Source organism: Chelonia mydas, chromosome 16, assembly GCF_015237465.2.
Source record: "Chelonia mydas isolate rCheMyd1 chromosome 16, rCheMyd1.pri.v2, whole genome shotgun sequence".
Taxonomy (NCBI): domain Eukaryota; kingdom Metazoa; phylum Chordata; order Testudines; family Cheloniidae; genus Chelonia; species Chelonia mydas.
Window position 1 is genome coordinate 11897288 of NC_057857.1, and position 19686 is coordinate 11916973.

At 46.0% G+C, this 19686-nt stretch overlaps 2 protein-coding genes across 6 annotated transcripts in view; one reads left to right on the plus strand and one right to left on the minus strand.

The window, feature by feature from the left end:
• The window catches only part of SLC25A25 (solute carrier family 25 member 25), a 35078-nt gene extending 29589 nt beyond the window's left edge, over window positions 1–5489 (minus strand). The window contains exon 1 of one of the 3 annotated variants that reach the window (XM_043530310.1): window positions 5371–5489. In XM_043530310.1, coding sequence (XP_043386245.1) covers window positions 5371–5397 — 27 coding nt within the window. In that variant the 5' untranslated portion in view covers window positions 5398–5489. Of the gene's footprint in view, window positions 1–5151 lie in introns of all 3 variants that reach the window. The other 2 variants (XM_037879627.2, XM_037879625.2) reach the window with 2 other exon arrangements.
• A 282-nt stretch (window positions 5490–5771) lies between these two features.
• NAIF1 (nuclear apoptosis inducing factor 1) lies at window positions 5772–11850 on the plus strand. Of its 3 annotated transcripts, none has more exons than XR_005222533.2 (3): window positions 5772–7115; window positions 9414–9955; window positions 11161–11850. XR_005222533.2 is itself a non-coding variant. In XM_043530311.1 (3 exons), exons 2-3 carry the CDS (start codon window positions 6605–6607, stop codon window positions 9884–9886), a joined length of 984 nt encoding a protein of 327 aa, XP_043386246.1. In that variant the 5' UTR covers window positions 6068–6156; window positions 6560–6604; the 3' UTR covers window positions 9887–11850. The 3 variants fall into 3 exon arrangements, 1 of the variants encoding a protein (XP_043386246.1); XR_005222532.2 differs by having other exon boundaries at window positions 6064–7115; window positions 9414–10123; XM_043530311.1 differs by having other exon boundaries at window positions 6068–6156; window positions 6560–7115; window positions 9414–11850.
• The last annotated feature ends 7836 nt before the right edge of the window (window positions 11851–19686 follow it).

Genomic DNA, 19686 nt, shown 5'->3' on the forward strand with positions numbered 1-19686 from the left:
AAGCTGATTTATTACTTCAAACTCTGCATGTAAGTGGCTGGCCAACAAATCCCATCAGTTCATTAGTTCAATTGGCTTTAATTTCAGCAGCAAAGGCGCACTTTTGGAAGGAGACTCCAGCCCTGCAATTGATTATGATTGGTAGGAGAAATGACTGTTAGCAATATGAATGAATGAGCAATAAAAACATGCCTTTTTAATAGAGTTTTGTTTTGTTTTTTTTAAAATATGGGGAGCTTAACCCCAGTGCAATAGCCAAAATAATACCCAGGCAAGTCAAACTAGTTTCCCATCTGAGCACTCTGTAGTTCAATTGGAGAAGTTACTTTTCATCTACTCTCTTATAAAGCTTTTGTAGTGTTGCTCAGACAATGACTGGCTCTTTATGCCAGAGGTAGCTGCCATCAAGTGATAGAGGAGTGGTCCCTATACAGTTAATAGCTCAGAGATCTTTCATGAGTGAGTAAAAATATAGATGTGTGTAGATATACATCTAGTTGCTAAATTCACATCTTAGTTTTTGATGTAAGTACAGTATATGGTTTGTCTTATACCAACCAATGAGAATGAACTATTATTTAGAAAAGTAGAACATAACTGAAACCAGTATTTTGATCATCCTACACGGTTAGTGATACTGTCATTAATAGTGGTTTGGTGATATATAGGCTGAATAGTTTTAAAGTAATCATAGGGATAAGGCCACATTATTTACATGGCAACTTTGATCTAGAAAGATGCCATAGTAATGCAACTCCCTCCCCCCATATACTGAAATGCAGCCACCTCTGAAATAGAAAGCAGTAGTTATTCTGTACCAAAAATACTATGCAGCAACAATAATTTCTGCACCTGAAAGTTTTCATCAAAAGAAAACTGAGGTAGTTGGAGTATTGCCCAGGAACCTACACTGATCTAATGTTTGCAGCGCACACTCAGCACAAGATCAGTGTTAAAAAAGGATTACTTGTGGCACCTTAGAGACTAACAAATTTATTTGAGCATAAGCTTTCATGAGCTACAGCTCACTTCACGAAAGCTTATGCTCAAATAAATTTGTTAGTCTCTAAGGTGCCACAAGTACTCCTTTTCTTTTTGCAGATACACAGCTGCTACTCTGAAAGATCAGCGTTGTTACTACAAGAATCCAGCTCATTTATTAAGGCAAGTGGGTTTGTAAACTCACTAACATTAGACACACATATCGGTCCAATCCACATTTAAGGTTGAAGCTAGCCTTCCTTCATAAGACTAATTCTCTCCCCCACCCCCCAAAAACTGAAGTGGTACTCCAATCCTGCAACTCATTACAGATGGTAGGAAAGAAGAATGCTAGGTGCCCGAGAGCTTGTCTACACTTACAGGGGATAATGAAGACCCGCTAAATCGACTGCGGATTGCTCTCCCGTCAACTCCTGTACCCTACCTGAACGAGAAGCACAAGCATCAGAGACATAGTGTAGTGTGGACCCCATCCAAGTACATCGACTTCAGCTACATTATTCAAGTAGCTGAAGTTGCGTAACTTAGATCAATCTCCCCCCATAGTGCAGACAAGGCCTGAACCACAGCTAACCCACCTGAAGTTTCACAAATGTGAATTTGTCCTCAAGTAGAATTTTCTTGAGCAGTTTGAGACATCAGGTAATGGGTCTGGAGACATGGGGATTACAATATTTTCGCTTAACATATTTCCTTAACATGAATCCAAATTAGTTGACCCTGACTAATACTGGTGCCTCTGGCTAGTTTTAAGAATGAGAAAAGGAGGGGGACTAGTTAATAAACTATCTGGGAAACAGGAAACATTTCTCTCAGAAGTTTATCCAATTTTTCATTAAAATTATATTTTGATGGAAATATTCCAACCAGACCTACCGAAGGATTGTTTTCACATACTCAAAGCTTTGCAACATTTTAAACTCTGCATCCTAGCTAATGCATTTATTAAGCACATATTGCCCCAGTGGATAAATTATGAAATGTGCAAAACCCTAGCATACGCTTTATAAACTCTGAATGTCCAAAAGCCCCAGCTTTGGAGAGAAGAGACTTGGCTACTCTCTTTAGTGGGGGAAAAAGTGAATAGGGATAACCATGGCAATGACAGGAGAAGAGGGAGAGAGAGAAAGTGAGCCCAGTGAAGGGACAGCGTTGACAGAGGAAAGAGCCTTCACTGAAGAACAGGCTGGATAAAGTGAGTTCATACAGCCTGTTTCCCAATTAGAAGCATATATTCCTGCCCCTGTGAGCATTTCCTCACTGGGCTTCCTGCAATATGGTGGTTTTCATCTCACGTGAGATGCATACACACACACCTTAGAAAATGTGATGCCAGATAGAACGACGCTGCCAGGGAAGAAAAGGGCCTGCATGCTGAACTGCCCAGGCATGTAGATGTGAGCACAGAATGTTCTGTTGCTTGAACCAACACAATTCTCCCAGAGAGTAAGAAGCTCAGTGCCCATGAAAAACAGCTAGACAGGCATTTTATGAGGGCAAATGCAGATGGTTTATAGTTTGATGTTAAGCTTAGATTTCAGAACCTAAACGCTTCTCAGTGCGGAGAATCACGGATTGGAGACAGAATCCCACAGATACAGTCACAAACAAAATACCTGCACAGCTTGTTAGTTTCATCACAGGATCAGTGCAGCTGGCAAGATCTTCATGTAACTGAAGAATTCTTTCCCTTTACTTCAAAAAAGTATAATTCTCAGGCAAAAAGTTATGGTTGAAGAAAATATCACTTAGGAAAAAAAAAACACCTGTGAGAATATTGTTTTCATACACAAACATTAGAAAGTCTAATTCTAGAGGAACAAAAGGATGAAAGTCACCCAAACAATCTCCATAACGTTACCCTGAGCGCAGCAAGAGTTTGAGGATCATGAGGACTTTAAGAACACAAGTATTCATTTTATAAGAGACTCCAAAAGTTAAATACATTTTACTAGACTATTTCTTTCACTCTTTCAGAGATTATACACTGCCCGATCATATTTATAGACTACTAATTCAAGAAGTCTGGGTTCTTTAGGGACTTGGACACACACACAGTGCAGGACACTTAAAACTAAAAAGCACTAATAAGTACAAGGGCTCTACACTGATCCACAAAGGTAAATGCTTCCAACAACAATCAGATACAGCTATAGTACCTACAGGACCAGACCTTGTAAGCCTAGTATCCTCAGTTATGGGTTTTACATGAACAACAGATGGTGGCATGACAGCGAAATATCACAGTATCAGAGACTCATGTAATAGTCAACGTGCTGCAATATGTATCTGATATATGCCACATATTAGCTATACAAACACACCAGCTCTGCTGAATGTAATATACCCTCCGCCATAAGCTGCAAACTCCTTAAAGTTATTACAAAAACTGATTTAGTGCTTTGGAAACTAATGTAAAAATTTTACAAACTAAGTATAGAGATTACATCAGGTAGGCTAACGTCAACAAGGGAACAGAATTAAGGCTGTTCAGATGACCTGATCTAAGTCTAGCCATACTTTCCAATGCCTTTATTATTGTTTCCTAAGTGGATCCTCCTTGATTGAATTTCTGAATACTTATGTTGAGAAAAAAAATATATTTTTTCTGAAGTGATGTTTTCAACCTTAATTTCTGTTCAGTTTACAAATATTCAGATTCACAGACAGTAAGACAAATAGATTCCTGCAGTTTCAGTGTCAAGAGTGAATGGGGCTGCCTTTAGGAAACAAGAAAACTTCCTTAGCAAAGCAGTGCAGGTGTGTCTCCTCACATATACACAATCCTGCATTCCCTAGAAGCCATCCCTAAGAGGCAGGAGCACAATTGGATAATATTGCTTAAGTGTTGCCATGCAACTGTGGGGCTTCTCTCCCAAGACTAATCTTGCAGGGAGGTTCCACTCCCCAAAACCAAAGCTGCTTGGAGAGGCACATTTATGGAGGAGCAACCTCCACAACAGGATCAGCATGCACTGCTCCCAAGTAACAGCGTATCTAGAACATCCACCAGATGCCACAGCTGTGCCCCCACATCAGCATGGGGTAGGCAGACATTGAATGGCAGCTGCAGGGTAGATACACAGGTAAGCCAGTTATTTTAGAAAAATACTTTCTGTCAGGATTACAGCCAGACACTTCCCCATTTGTCTAAGGATGTAAAATCTCAAGAGTCAGACCAGGATGTACTCTCCATGGAGAAAGGGTCCCCTTAGAAACAAAAGGGTTTGAGCGTGAAAAGAGCATTACCACCACCGTCTGTATGCACCCCACACTATCTTATGTGCCAGAGGGCCTCCCACACAACCCCAAACCCTACTCGTCTCTAGGCCCTGCATCCATCAGTCCCTATAGTCCCCCCCCAAATACACACATGGACTGTTTTCAGTTAGACCCCAACTGTCTCCCTCTGCAGTCCCCAAACTAGCCTAGGCTCTGCCTCAGAATGCAACTTCTCCCGCAAAGACCTTGCGTTCTTTAGGTGTGGTACTGCCCTCTCGGTGCAGGCCACCCACCCAGAGCTCCCGTTCAGTGTGGTGCCAACCCCTTCGCAGTCTATTTCCTCCATTTACACACCCAGAGCTCCCCCCCCCCGTGTGATGCAATGCACACACCCCCTTCCCCAGTCACGCACTTGGGGGCACGTCCCCCCAAACCTCCCCCTTTAGCATGATGCAATCCCCCCCACACATCACTCAACCCAAGGCATGCACCGTCTCCACATGATGCAATCCCCCCCTTCCCCAGTCACCCAGGGGCACGCTCCCCCCCACACACCCCACCCCCCGCCCGCCAGCATGATGCAATCATCCCTTTTCCTCGGTCACTCACCTGAGCGCATACCCTCAACAGACCTCCCCCCTCAGCGTGAGGCAATCATCACTCCCTCCTTCCCCGTCACTCCCTAGACCGCCCCCCTCAGCGTGAGGCAATCCCCCTGCCCTTCCCTAGCCACTCACCATGGGGCAGGCTCCCTCCCCCACACTTCCTCACTCCGTCACCATGTGGTACGTCGTCCTCCGCCCCGCCCACCGCCGCCCCTCCCCCCGCCCTTCATTCCCCCGGGGCGGCCCCTCCCCCAGCCCAACATTGGTGCGTTCCCCTCCCGGGCCCCGCAGCTCCCGAGCCCAGCCCGCCCCCCACACTCACCCACAGATCCCGCTCGGTGCGGTGCAGCCCCAGCTGCCCCAGCCCCACCGCCAGGTCGTGCACACAGAGCGCGCCGTCCCGGTTCACGTCGAGCTTCTGGAAGAGCGTGTGAAGACGCCGGTGCTCGGGCCCCCCGCACAGGGACCGGCCGCCCGCCTCGGAGGCGGGGGTCGCGGCTCCTGCCCGAGGGGAGCCGCACGGGCACAACACGCCGCTCACCGCCAGAGAGCGCCGCGGACCCGGCATCCTCCCGCGGCTCGCGAAACGCCGGCAAATGGCGGAACTCCCCCGCCCCCACAGAAGGGAAGTGACAACGTGCTTCCGGTTCGCGCCGCCAGGCGAAGGGCCCACGTGACCCTTTTGTAGCCATTCGGAAAGGCATAGTCGCAGGGGGCGCGAGGACGGCACTGCGGACGCACCACGCACCGCCACGTCTGAGCCAATCAAATCACGGGCGTTTGCATTTCGTCACACGCACGCCTTCGCCTCAGCCAATCAGAATGCAGAGGCACCCACGCCAGAACTGGGATTTGGGAAGGTATTCAAATTGATGGAGGATTCCCATTGGTAAAGCCGCGGCGGAAGGTGGGGTAAGGTGACAACAGGCCCAATGGGCTGAGGCGCTGACTGCCAGAGCCCGTATTATAGCTTGACAGACAGAGGATATATCCAATAGTCTGGTAGAACAGACGGTACTTAACTATGACTGGCAGGAACTGCACCCAATAAACTATGGCGGCGGACCCTGGAGGCGGGAACACCTTTTGACAGGCAGCATGCCAGCCTGCGGCTTGGAACGGCGCTGAGGGAAGGCGGTGCCTACTCCTGACAAGCAGCACCTTTGACCAATAGAATTATGGCGCTGGCGGCGGGAGGTGAGACCCATGTCTGACAGGCAAGCAGAGGGCCCAATGGGCCGAGGCAGGAAAGGGGCTGATTCTGGAAGCCATTACGCCACTGCCGCAGGGTGGAGGCCGTTTAGCGGGGGCCTGCTGGGTGGCCGCGGTACGCAATTTGCGTATCTTTCGCTATTGAAGGGGGTAGCGCCCCAGGGCCCGTGAGGCCCCTTGGGGCCCCCCCATTTTTCCTGGCCCTGTAGATCACCAGACTCTGTTAGGTCTTCGGGGCCCCTGGGTCCCACCCCTCCTCTGCCTCCGTTAGGCCCCAAGTCCCTCTCAGGGCCCCTAGTAGCCCTCCTCCACCCCTCTCTGGTGTCCCCCCCCCCCCGGTCCTCTAAGGTCTCCTGCCCTTCCAGGCTCCTCTAGGGCCCTTTTGGGCCCCCAGCTCCCTGTCAGGCCCCCAGCCCCAGTTCCTCTCAGGCCTCCTGCCCTTCCAACCCCCTCTAGGGCACTTTGCCCCCCTCCCCCCACCCCCTGTCAGACCTTCTGAGCTCCCATCTCCCCCGCAGGAGTGGCTCCCCCCAGCCCCATCTCACCCTCAGCCCCGTGACCCCATGGCAATGGCATCGCCCCTGCCCCCCCCAGCGAAGAAGCGTAAGATGAACTTCTCGGAGCGGGAGGTGGAGATCATCGTGGAGGAGCTGGAGCGGGGCAAGCACCTGCTCATCAACCACTTCAACGCGGGGGTCCCGCTGGCCACCAAGGCCGCCGCCTGGCACGACATCTTGCGCCGCGTCAACGCCGTGGCCACCTGCCGCCGCGAGCTGCCGGAGGTCAAGAAGAAGTGGTCAGACCTCAAGACTGAGGTGCGGCGCAAGGTGGCACAGGTCCGGGCCGCTATGGAAGGAGGCAGTATAGGGCAGGATGGAGCCGGCGAGGGCCAGGACGGCGAGGACCCTACTGGTGCCACAGCCACCCCTGTCATACTCACCCCCATGCAACAGCGCATCTGCAACCTGCTGGGAGAAGCCACCATCATCAGTCTGCCTACTGGGGACTGCACTGCCGGGGATGGTGCTGAGATACCCATCGCAGCATCCACCACCACTGTCACCCTGACCCAGAGTGAGTGCTGCCCCTGATGAAGGTGCTGGATCAGAAGGCCATACAGGGGTCCCTGCAATTCTCCCATGAACAGTGAGAAGGGGCCCTGGTACCCATGCGGAGCAGCCCCCATTCCTCAAAAGGGCAGCAAAATGAAACCATGGCATCTTTTACAATATAGTGAAAATGTCACCCCTATAAGCCCTGGTGCTATAGAGGGACAGGATATGCAGGTACTGAAAGCCACCCCTGTTTGACAGCAAGGTCAGTCTTAAGAGCAAGGAAACCAAACAGCCTTTTGGGGACTTGGCATCCCAATGCACCTTTGCAACAAACAGGCTGCCCCAGCCTCCCTCTGGAGGATAACTGTAAGGCTGTATCATAGGATGGTTAGTAGCTATGCATAGTTGTATGTGGTTAAAGCTGATTCAGGCTTATGAGTGGGGTAACAAATCATAAAAGGGAGCAAAGATGGATTAAGGGGGCTTAGTAGAGAAAGGAAGAACTTGAAAACTGAGCTTGCTAGACCAGAATAAAAGCTCACAGAACATGGTTATCTGCTCAGATATCTTTCTTATGCTTTCCTTCCCATTGAATGGATCGTCATGGTGTTTAGTCAGGATGAAGCAAAATAGGAAACTACAGAGATCTCTGGCTATATATATTTGTTAAGCTAGTTTATACAGAGCTTTTTTGATGTTTAGATGTTCAGAGATCTGCTAGTTGAAACAGCAGAACCTAGGTGTTTTGACACTGTGAGGAATAAGTGAAACCTATTTTGTCGTGCAAAGGCTGAGATTAATAGATTTGTCTTCTGTGGCTACTCCCAGCGCTTCCTCCATCCCCCATCCCCTTTTGAGTTACGGAAGATGGAAGTACATTTCTATTCCTTCTGTCTTTAGAAACCTATTTCTGGGTCTGTGGAGATGTTCTAATGGATACTTGAGCAGTCAAAGGCATTCTGACCCATGCCATTTCATCTCTTTCTTGTCCTTTGTGTCCATTTGTTAATGTTGCTCGGACAGCTCCTCTTGAATTGGGGGTTGAGAAGTGGTGTATCTAGGTATATACTGTAGTATTCCCTACGCTTTTTGACCCTGCACTATACAGGCCTGGGGACAGATCCAGATCAGGAAAGATCAGTCTTCTGTAGGACTAGCTTTCTTCTTTAGTGTTCTACATGCACATACTTCTCTGTTTTCTCCTTTGGGAGGCACTAAAGCAGGGGTGGGCAAACTTTTTGGCCTGAGAGCCACATCTGGGTATGGAAATTGTATGGCAGGCCATGAATGCTCACGAAATTGAGGTTGGGGTGTGGGAGGGGGTGAGGGCTCTGGCTGGGGGTGCAGGCTCTGGGGTGGGGCCAGAAATGAGGAGTTCAGGGTGTGGGAGGAGGCTCTGGGCTGGGGCAGGAGTTTAGGGTGCGGGGGGAGGGGGGGAGTGAGGGTTCCGGCTCTGGGGTGGGGCTGGGGATGAAGGGTTTGGGGTGCAGGAGGGTGCTCCAGGCTGGGACCGAGGGGCTCAGAGGGCGCGAGGGGGGATCACGGCTGGGGCAGAGGGTTGGGGTGCAGAAGGAGGTCGGGGTGCAGGCTCTGGGCGGTGCTTACCTCAAGCAGCTCCTGGAAGCCGCAGCATGTCCCTCCTCCAGCTCCTACGCAGAGGCGCGGCCAGGCAGCTTTGCGTGCTGCCCCGTCCGCAGGCGCCGCCCCTGCAGCTCCCATTGGCCGCGGTTCCCAGCCAATTGGAGCTGTGGGGGCGGCGCTTGGGGTGGGGGCAGCACGCGGAGCCGTTTGGCTGCTCCTACATGTAGGAGGTGGGGACATGCCTTTGCTTCTGGGAGCAGCATGGATCAGGGCAAGCCCCAGACCCTGCTCCCCAGCAGGAGCTAAAGGGACAGATTAAAATGTCTGATGGCTGGACATGGCCTGCGAGCCGTAGTTTGCCCACCCCTGCACTAAACCCCTGGCACTTATATTTGTTAGTGGTGTGCTATAGACCAGTGGTTCTCAACCAGGGATCCAAGGCCCCCTGGGGGGCCACAAGCAGGTTTCGGGGGTCTGCCAAGTGGGGCCAGCATTAGACTCACCGGGGCCCAGGGCAGAAAGCCAAAGCCTGAGCAATGTAGCTTTGTGGAGGCTCCTGTGGCTTGGGGCCCCAGGCAGTTGCCCTGTTGCTACCCTGTTATTGTGACACAGGTGGGGCCATGGAGTTTTTATAGCATGTTGGGGGGGCCTCACAAAGAAAAAGGTTGAGAACCCCTGCTGTAGACATTCACCCAAAGAGCTGCAGCCTCTGACTTCTCTTTTTATTTGTGCCTAGTTCCTGCAGAGACAACTTACCACAGTCTGGAGGATGGAGTAGTGGAGTACTGCACGACAGAGGCTCCCACAACTGTTACTGCTGAAGCACCCTTGGAGATGATGGCACATCAAGCTGAGGCATCCATGAAACCCCAGGAGCTGAAGAGCCGAATTGCCCTAAATTCAGCCAAGCTCCTGCAGGAGCAGCGAGTGACCAACCTACATGTGAAGGAGATCGCCCAGCACTTGGAACAGCAAAATGACCTGCTGCAGATGATCCGTCGCTCTCAGGAGGTGCAGGCATGCGCACAAGAGCGTCAGGCGCAGGCTATGGAAGGGACCCAGGCTGCTCTGAGTGCCCTCATCCAGATCTTACGCCCCATGATCAAGGACTTCCGTCGATTCCTACAAAGTAATACACCCAATCCTTCGGTAACTGCTGACCCCAGCCATGTGGCCCAGAATGGGCAACAAGATGGCATCATCCAATGAAATAGGGACCGACTGGACTCTTCTCTCAAAAGAGCTACATTTGCTGCTGTTGGACACACTGGGTCAGAGGTAGGAGGGACAAGATCTTCTCTTGTCATTGTGGATTGGTTGAATTCCCGTCCTCTGGGGTCAAAAGCTGTTCCTGGACAGCATCTTTTTCTGTGATGATCCTGCACTATCTGCTTCTGTGGACTCAACATCCAGGATGGCAGCCAGGATGTGTGATTAAACTTGGAAGTTAGTGTTGTTGGATTTGGTTTTGTTTTTTTTTTTAAAGAAAAATATTTTTTCCATATAGATTTCTAAAAAGACAATTTATTTTTATTTCTATCTTAAAAAACGACACCTCTTCCCTAGACATACAGCCTTTAATTGGCTTCTGACACACGGAGTGTCTTGCAGGCATGGCTCATCTTTGAAGGTGCCCAGATAGTACAGAGGAGCTAATGCAGTCCAGTCTCTTGCTGGAAATTTGTAGAGTAATAATATGGTACCTGAGGTGGTGCAGCCACATCTCTGTGCTGGAGGTTTGTGGATGCTGCTCTCTAAGGGTGAAAGTCAGCCCTGTACAGAGGACCTGCACAAGGCCTGTCGACAACCTAAATCCCACGGAAGTCCCACTTTAGCTCTCAAAATAGTGGTGCATAGACCTCATGCTGGCCTTCTGCACCGTGGTGAATTTCATCCAAACCTAGCAGAGGTGTTTTTACACGTGTATTAAATGTCTCAAGGTAGTACTTAAGGGAATGAATAAATATGAATTTCATTCGGGTAGGTTTACATACGGATGAAACCAGTGGACTAGGTACTGCAGTATAGTTTGAAATCTGTACAGTATGTTGCCACAACAAGGTGGGGAAAATATGGAGTTTTCAGCAGAGCCATAAATCTAAAAGTCTTTGCTTGTGTGAGTTTGTCAACTACTTGCTATTTCAACAGTGTGGGAGGGAGGTTGGTTTTTGTTTACCGTTTGTCATTTATTTTGTATTTTTAAGGCATTAGAAACAAATTCTGTTGTCTTTAGTCAATATACAGTTGACTTCAGCAGGCATTTTGACTGCCTAAGGACTATGGGATTTGGCCCCAAACCTTTTTCTTAAGATTATATTGGGAAAAAAATGATCCTTCACACCTACTACCCTTCCTCCTTTTTGAGCTGTTCTGGCTTTTGGGGCCCGGAACTAAGTAAGAGCACTTAGGCAGTTGACTTGATAGTGTGAATGTGGTTGTTATAGATATGCACCAACTTCATAAATGAATTTTTTTTATTTCAGATGAAAAGCTTCACCTCAACATGTGTAGAAGATGATTGATTTGTTTAAAAAAATAATAATTTCATTGTTAATGTCTTCCTCTTGTCCCCCCCCCCACTTGCAGAACCAGTGAGTCAAAATTACGGATTAATACTTGCCAAATATTAGTGTTAAAATTGAACTTTTTAAAGCTGAGTTAAGTTTGCTGTTGAACTCTCTGTAGGGCTGAGAAGCAGTGAGCTGAAATTCATGATGGAATGAATTTGCACAATTAAATTATAAACCCCTGAATATATCTTTCTATGATGGAAATATTGATGGGGCCCTTAACCAGACCAGTACATGGGATATTGCTATATTTAATAACCTTTATTTTATTGGTAGTTCAACTGTCTCTTGGAAGCAAGAGGAAGGGATAATGAACAGTGTTGTTTGAAAGCTTTGGCCCATGGAAGATCCTTCACCCATTCATTCAGTCTTCCACTCCTGAGTCAGGAAAGCACCATCAATGGCTTTACCACCTTGTTCACCATCTAACCACATCAGTACAATTTTCTTGGCTTGTTTCTCTCAAACCCTGTGGAATCAAATCAATGACTCAGTTGCAGTTTATTTTTAAAACAGACACTGCATCATATCTGTTTGGTTTTATGTCACTTGTGAATATGAATACCAATATGAATTTTTAATAAAAATGATTTTTTTGGTAAATTGCTCTCAGTATATCCGTATTTTTCCATAGGGAAAAAAATATGACACAAGGCAGAAAAGGACTCAAAAGTCAGGAAATACCAAAGTTAAGCAAAAAGAAAAGGAGTACTTGTGGCACCTTAGAGACTAACAAATTTATTTGAGCATAAGCTTTTGTGAGGTGAGCTGTAGCTCATGAAAGCTTATGCTCAAATAAATTTGTTAGTCTCTAAGGTGCCACAAGTACTCCTTTTCTTTTTGTGAATACAGACTAACACGGCTGCTACTCTGAAACCAAAGTTAAGGTTGCACATTCCTTTCAGCAACTTTAACTCTGTCCCCTTGGACACATGCTTCATGATATCGTATTTAGCTGCTTGATCACATTCTGTTTCTCAAATAATATCAATACTTTCTGCAATCTTGTCTTGCAGTAGTGATTACTGTTTATGACAGACAACGATGACTCATGAAAATCACATTGTATTCATCTTCCATGAGCTGGATGCAGTGTAACATCCTAGAATAATAAAGGACAAAGTGCTGGCATTTATAAGGCTTTAGAATTGACTTACATTAACTTTTTCAATGACTGCAGCCCAAGAAGTGGTTTCTGTAATGCATCTTACTGCAAATAGTTACTACAGGTAGTTGAATGCCTGGCACTTGGAAACACCAATTTGTATGTCAGTTAGGGAGAAATATTGTGCTAACACAAATCAATAGTATTCAAATGTAAATTGTGTACATAAATTCTCACTCATGAAAAAACTGCAGCAATATTTTAAATATAGTACAAGCTGCCTGCCTAGAGCGCAACCATTGATCATTGATTGGTTCAGTGGAGCCCTATGAGGAATAAAGAAAAAAATAGTGCACTCAAGCTGAAAACTAGATAGTAAAGGGAAACATCACAAGAAGGTATCCCAATTGTGGTTTAGGGGAGAAGAGGGTGTTATACTGATTGAACACAAAAGTAGTGCCCAATAGGGACAGAAAATAAGAAGCAAAGTATCCAGGATGCTGATCTGTGCCCCAAGCCTGCTGCTCTTCGTTGGAACTGGAGAGTTCAGTAGCAAGCTGCCTGGACTGAGGAAAGCCATTCAGGAATGTACTAAGCAAGGATGTTCTTCTCCAACAGGACACAGCAGATGTGAAAGAGTATCCTACAAATGTGATTTGAGGTTCTGTATCGTAAATCACCAAAGCTAGGAAACAATGCTATAGAGTAAACGCTACTGGGAATTCTGGTTTGTCAGTGGTATATAGCACACATTTCAAGTGTTGGAGGTTTAGGAGATAAACCTTGAAGTGGTCTCTGGTCCATCAGAGGCCATTCCAGATTGGCCAGGTTGCTTTACGTGTGCCAGTTTACCCCTGGAGCAAATATATAGTTTTAAAGGTGGCTGGTGATGTACACTCAGAATTCATTTCAATTCTCTCCTGCAGATGGCACCATATAACAGAATGGAGAAATTGCTGCAGCTGATAACATGGCCAGGCATTCCACTGAGATCTTAGTTCAGCCATGAGCAATCAATCATTATGTTTTAAACCCTACAGCTGGAAAGCCCTACAGTTGCACTGGCAGGGAGACATACCAGACTGATCTAAAAAGTCTCCCCAATTTCTATCTCCTATGATTCTGTTTGCTCCTCTCACAATTCTCTCTCTCCTTTTTGAGGCTGACTGACAAGCTGAAAAGAAATGCAGCATAGCAGAGGGGGGAAAAAAGCCCTGTGTCCAAACAAAAGACAGGTTGGCTGAGAATGCAAAACAACATACCCTTCCAGCAAAAACAGACAAAGAACTTGAACATTTGGAACTCCCTTTTTTGATGTGCTTGCTAATGAACAGTATTTCTAGTAAACAAGTTTACTACAGAATAAAAGGGACAGACAAGATATAAAGACAGATCAGTTATGAATTTACAAGCAAAGGGATGGAAATCAAAGTTTTTGATAAGCATAGCACATGATATGTCTGTATCTCCTGTATATCCGGTGTGCATGTAAGTTACTTTATAGGTTTGTTAGCTAGTAACTGGCAAAGTGATAAGAAAGGTTCAAAATTATCATGATTTGAATCTTTGTCTAATTTTTTTTCCCTGCAGTATATTTTTTATAGCTTTACTGTCAAGCCTATTTTGGCCAAATTCATCTGTCATGTAACTGCACAAGAAGTGAGATCAAGGCTGAATTTGGCCTGTTGTGTTGAGCTAGGTATGAAAGTCTAAGTATTTCAGGCCCTTCCATTTTTGCATGACACTCTTGAAAATAACTGGCAGGAGACTGGTAAATAAATGATCAATTGCACTTTATGGCTGCCAATAAAACAAGTTCAGTAAAGGTTTCCCTCGCCTATAACCTCTGAGACACATGGCCACTTGAGTCCCAGTCCTGAAAGGTGATCCACACAGGCAGACCCCGTGCCTGTGCAGAACTTCATTAACATCAGTGAGACTCCATATGGGCATAAGGATCTGCCCACATGGATCAGGATCAGGATGTGGGTTAGGACAGGAAGGTCTGGGTTGCTTTTCCCTCTCCGGTAAATCTCTTTCTTCCCTGAGCTCCCTTTTAATAGACAAGGCTGTTGCCTTCTTCCTCACAGCAATGTCTGGTGATTAGCTTCTAAAGTTTTATTTTCTTAAACTCCATGTATTATAAGCGAGATGGCAAGGCTTAATGTTAGCTGGGATACCAGGGGACTGCAGACCAGGTCTGAGGCAGGTCAGTTAAAGAAAGGTGGTAAATGAGAAAGAAGGTGAAGACAGGACCAAGGCTTAAGTAGTTAGGAGTTTAGCATTGTCTATCTCCACCTGGAGTATTTTTATATACATTTCTTGCTCTTTTCAGAGTACTTGTAACTGATGCTGTAAAGCACAAATCTCAGCCATGAGGCACCCCTTCTCAGCATCCTAAAGGGACACAAAAAAGAGAAGACAACCACTAGAAAAGCAAAACAAGTACACAATCAACAAAAGAAGAGAGAAAAACTATACAACCGCATATTAAATCATCAGAAGAATAACAGTAATTAAAAACACAAGCTCCTTGCCCTCTCAGGCACCATCCAAAGGTGGCAGTGCTCTCCGTAACAGACAGTGGACATACAGACCCAGAGTTGATCTGATAGTGGCTGGAGGAAAGGTAGAGAAGAAGAGGAAGAGGGGATCTGGTGACTGCTATGATAGCATCAGCAGGTGAGTGTGATGGGTATAGCTCCTACCCCTTGCAGCACATGCACAGCTCCTTGTGCAAGACAGAACCATTTGCAGCACCCCTGGAACAAATAAAAATGTGAATAGGTGTAAATAGATGTTTTGTGCCATGGTTGTCATGCACCTGCTTGTGTGAGACTCCCAGGAGCAGTGCCAGGAACTGTAGGATGGATGCAAAACTCCACAGCTAGTGTGAATGCCCCACACCATTGCAGTGTGCTATAAACATAAGACTGTATTTTATAAACAAGACAAAGGCTTCAGGCACGGCAGATGCAAGTTGGAATATGTCAGAAGGAGAAAACTAACTCCATTCTTTTCTGTTGATGTGCATCCCAGAAACAAAGGGCGATTCCTATGAGCTACTTAACATACCAAAGACACTAAGGGAAGATATTGAGACCAGTAAATAAGAAAGGTCAGGCAGCTGGAGATTTGGGTTTGTCCATGGGCTCAGAGAAAGGAATCCACTGATTCCAGATTGTTATGCTCCCTTTTACCCATAACTAGTGTCCCAAGTCCCTTCAAACCAGGAGCATACCACTCAGGCTTAGCTGCATTCCCAGTGTGTAGCTTTTATGAACTTGGCTGGTAAGGTAAGCGTGAAATCAATTCATGGCCCTTTATTATCATAAATACTATTAACATACAGAGCTAATCAAAAATACAAGCAGATCAAAGAGGAGTTCACAGTCTGCTATTAAGTTAAGCTGAGAAGATACAAGCTTAAAGTAACTCAGTAACACAGGATAATCCTACCTAATGAGGCTTGGCATACATTTTCCTTTGCACCACTCCCAGTAGCTCTCCAACTCCTGAGCTCTATAAATGGGGTGCATCTCTCTGCAGCAACTTGACACTGAGGCGTCCTCTGCACTATGCTGTTGCAGCTTGCACTGGTGATGCAAGGTGCAACAATGCAGTGTATTCCCACTAGCCATCCTAGTGTGGGGTCACTACTGTCCCACACGGAGCTCTCTGCAAGCATTGCAGAAGCAGTGCAGGTACCTATCCCACAGTATCTGGTATGGCTACCTAAAGCAGGTGCATTGTAGGCATAATCAATATTTGGCAGCAGTATGAAGAATACATTTATACAGCATAATTAATTTAGTGGTAACAGTTATATTCTTCGTACGATAACATGGAAAACTCATTAAAACTATTATAACTGTAGTTATAAGCTGTACTGGAACAGGTCCATTACTATGTTTATATTATAACAATGACTGTATATAATTTGGTTTCCAAGTCTTCAGTGTTTGGCTGAAAGTGTTTTCCAGAGGAGGAAACTATCTATTTTACAAGGCTTGGTGATATACTGATTGGAGACTCCCAGTCTAAGTAATAGGACTAAATGGATCCCCAAATGCTTTGCACACTTTACTGACCATATCTATCTATCTAATCTCATTTCACCCAGCCCAGCCCCCTTAAAATTTATCTCACCTCACTTTATCCTTGCTTTTTCACTATCTCCCTCAATCCTTTTCCCTCTTCCCCCCCTCCCCCAAAATATATTTCTGTCTCTTAAAATTATTTCCTACCTGTAATCATTGGTAGCCGTTACTTGGCAACTTCACAGCTACTTGTTCTGCTTGAATTCACTCTCCATTTCCTCACTTTTCTATCCTGCTACCCAGTGCACTCTATTATACACCTCCATAATTATGAACACGTCCATTAGGTCACCTCCAAACTTCCGGTCTGACCAGAACAAGCTGATGTAGCATATTCTTCAGAGCAATCATATTTTCCAAAAGGGATCAGAGCTAGATACTGTTCACTGAATTAGGTGTAACCAGGGTTCTGTACAAAACCAATCTAATTCCTCTGATATATAATCGTTTTTGAGGAAGAAAGAGGAGCTCAGGTTTTTAAAAAGGATGGAGCCAGGAAATCAGGGACTTAAAAACTATGGGCCAGAGCCTGAGCAGCTGGGGATTCCTTCAGTGTGATGAAATCAAGGAGTGGTGTGTACAAATACCAAAGCCAGCTATACAAAGCCCTCCCCTCTGAATAAGGGGTATCTCAGGAAGAGGATCGTGTCCAAAACGTAGTATGCTCTATGGGGTGGTTAAAAACAAACACAATTTCGGGCAGCCTGGAGGTTGCTCTATCTTGCGTGTTGGACCAAATCAAACCCTGGCTTTCCTCAGGCCTGGGAGGAGGGAAAGGTCACCCTTACCCCTGGCCCACCCTTTCTTGGGTCCTTAGCTGAACAAAGCATAGACAGACCTGAGGATCTGGTTCAGCTTAATCTCTGAGATCACTCCCTTAATTTATATGGGTTTACCCTACATATAAATTTGATCCAAAGTGAGCAATTTTGACCTGCACCCTGAAAGTAATGTGCTGTCTGTGGAGCTGAGCATGGGGTGATCTAGCCATGCTGCTCCTGACTTCCGGGAAGGTGGGGAGCAGGATTTTGCACCTGCTTGAGTCTAAAGAGCTAAGGACTTGGAGATGCTATATGCTTTCATTATAATCCCTATGATATCTTCATGGAACTCACTAGTTAATTACATCTTTACTCATCAGTACACCCTAAATCATGCTTCCCTAATTACTGGCCCTTTGAAGATTCTAATTTATCAAGACACAAATGTGCAGTAAAAATACAGAAATACCAACATGGAGAGTTTCAGAATAATAAAGAATCTGTGTCCCAAGAGTTTAATCCCAGTTTCATGACACTTCCTTTGTTAGAGAGACATATATCCCTGAGAATCCAACTACAGTTGTTATATTTCAGACTGTTCAGCAATTCTCTGGGCATTTTTCCAAGTTAATTTATTTTCAACGTCAGGCACACTATTCAATTAATTATAAAGCAAACATTGAGGTTTTCAAGAGATGTTTCTGACAAAGCTGTAGAGTAAATTTGCGTGAGAACAGCAGGGCTTAAAATCTCTGTAAATTTTAACATCCAGCCCTGTTGCTATAAACAAAGGAGATAAGTCCTTAGGGGAGTTATTGATGAGTGAATCACAATAGATATCCCTAGTGGCCTACTAAAGGGACGATTAATCCTTTCTCTAGCGATGGAAGTGGATACACCATACTTCTGACAGTGGATCTTACAGAAAGCATGCAAAAGGAGAGGTGACCTTGAAACACTTCCAAAATTCTACAAGGACCTCCACACCTTTCACAGCTTGGCAGATTTAAAATGTCCAGCAGATTTGACTCTTCACCATGGCATTCTATTAAATCAAGGAATAGGAGGTGGAAAGAGTTAATATCCACCAACGCCTGGTTGCCCTTGTAAGCACAAGACATCAATTTACAGGGTATGGGCTACAACCCCTTAATCTTAAAAAGGGTTCCCCCCTGCTCAGGGCTGTGCTGAAAAGTTAACCCCCTCCAACACGCTCACCTCATAGGCTCCTGCCAAGAGGCCGGGAGGAAAACAATTAATTCCTGACCCTGAATTTGACAATCAGTTTAACCCTGTGTGTGTGAGCAAGAATCAGCATGGCAAAGTGTTCACCCTAATCAGACCTGAAGGTATCACTGGGTCCAAGTACGTTTCCATGTGCTTTTTCTGTCACTGAAAAAATATTTCATAGTGGAGGGGAAATAATTTAATAGTTCTTGGTATTGTCAGCATTAGTGATTAGAGGCAGTGACTCTAGATGTTTAATAGGAGCAATGGGAGACTGGCAATGGGAGCCAGGACTCCTGGGTTTTCATCCTGTCTCTGCCAGACTTGCTGTATGACACTGGGCAAGTCACCTCCCTTCTCTAGGCCTCAGTTTCTCTATTGCTGCAATGTGGGTAATAGTCCTGATTCTAGAAGGCCCTTAAGCACATCCCTAACATCAAGTCTATAAGTCCCAATGATGATTGTAAGCCCTTTGGGACCGGGACCATCTTTTTGTTCTGTTTGTACTGGTCCTAGCACAATTGGGACTTGGGCCATGACTGGACCGCCTAGGCACTACCACAATACAAACAGATAAATAAATAGTAATATAAATGATTTACATGCTTGAAGTTAGGAATGTGCTTAAGGACCTTCCTGAATCCAGGCCAATAGTAGTCAATGGGATCAGAGAGCTGTGTGAATTAAGGGCTCGGGCAGATGTAGAGTGCTATGGAAGGGTTAAGTATAAGTGTTATTGTCATCACCAATAAGTTATCACAAGCCTCGTGATATTTGATGGTCCACGTCCTCTCAGGTATTTAGGTGAAATCAGTGGGAGTTAGGCACCATCTCCTGAAGTCATGTGACTAGGTGAGACTCTCAGCTTTCATTTAGAAATAAAAGTAACTTTCTAGCCTTTGTGGCTGCAGAGAAAAGCTAGAAAACATGACACGAATGCACCCCCCGAGTCTCCAACCCCAAAACGCAAACAAAGCCCCGCAAGTGTCTAATTGCTTTAAAAATCTTGTGCTTCCTAAGCCCATGATGCGATTTTGGGGGCAGCCTGCCTGGTGATTACTGAAGGCATGGTGGTGCTGCCGTGTCCGTTTCCTGCATGGTCCTGTCCCCCTCAGTTTCCCTGACTTGCTCTCCATTTTAGATCTTTTTATTCCCCATCTAACTTTTCTCCCCCTCTTCTCCTGATTCCAGCCCCCTCTCTTCTACCCTTTACCTGCCAGTCAGATTTCCCTCTACCTTTCTTCCC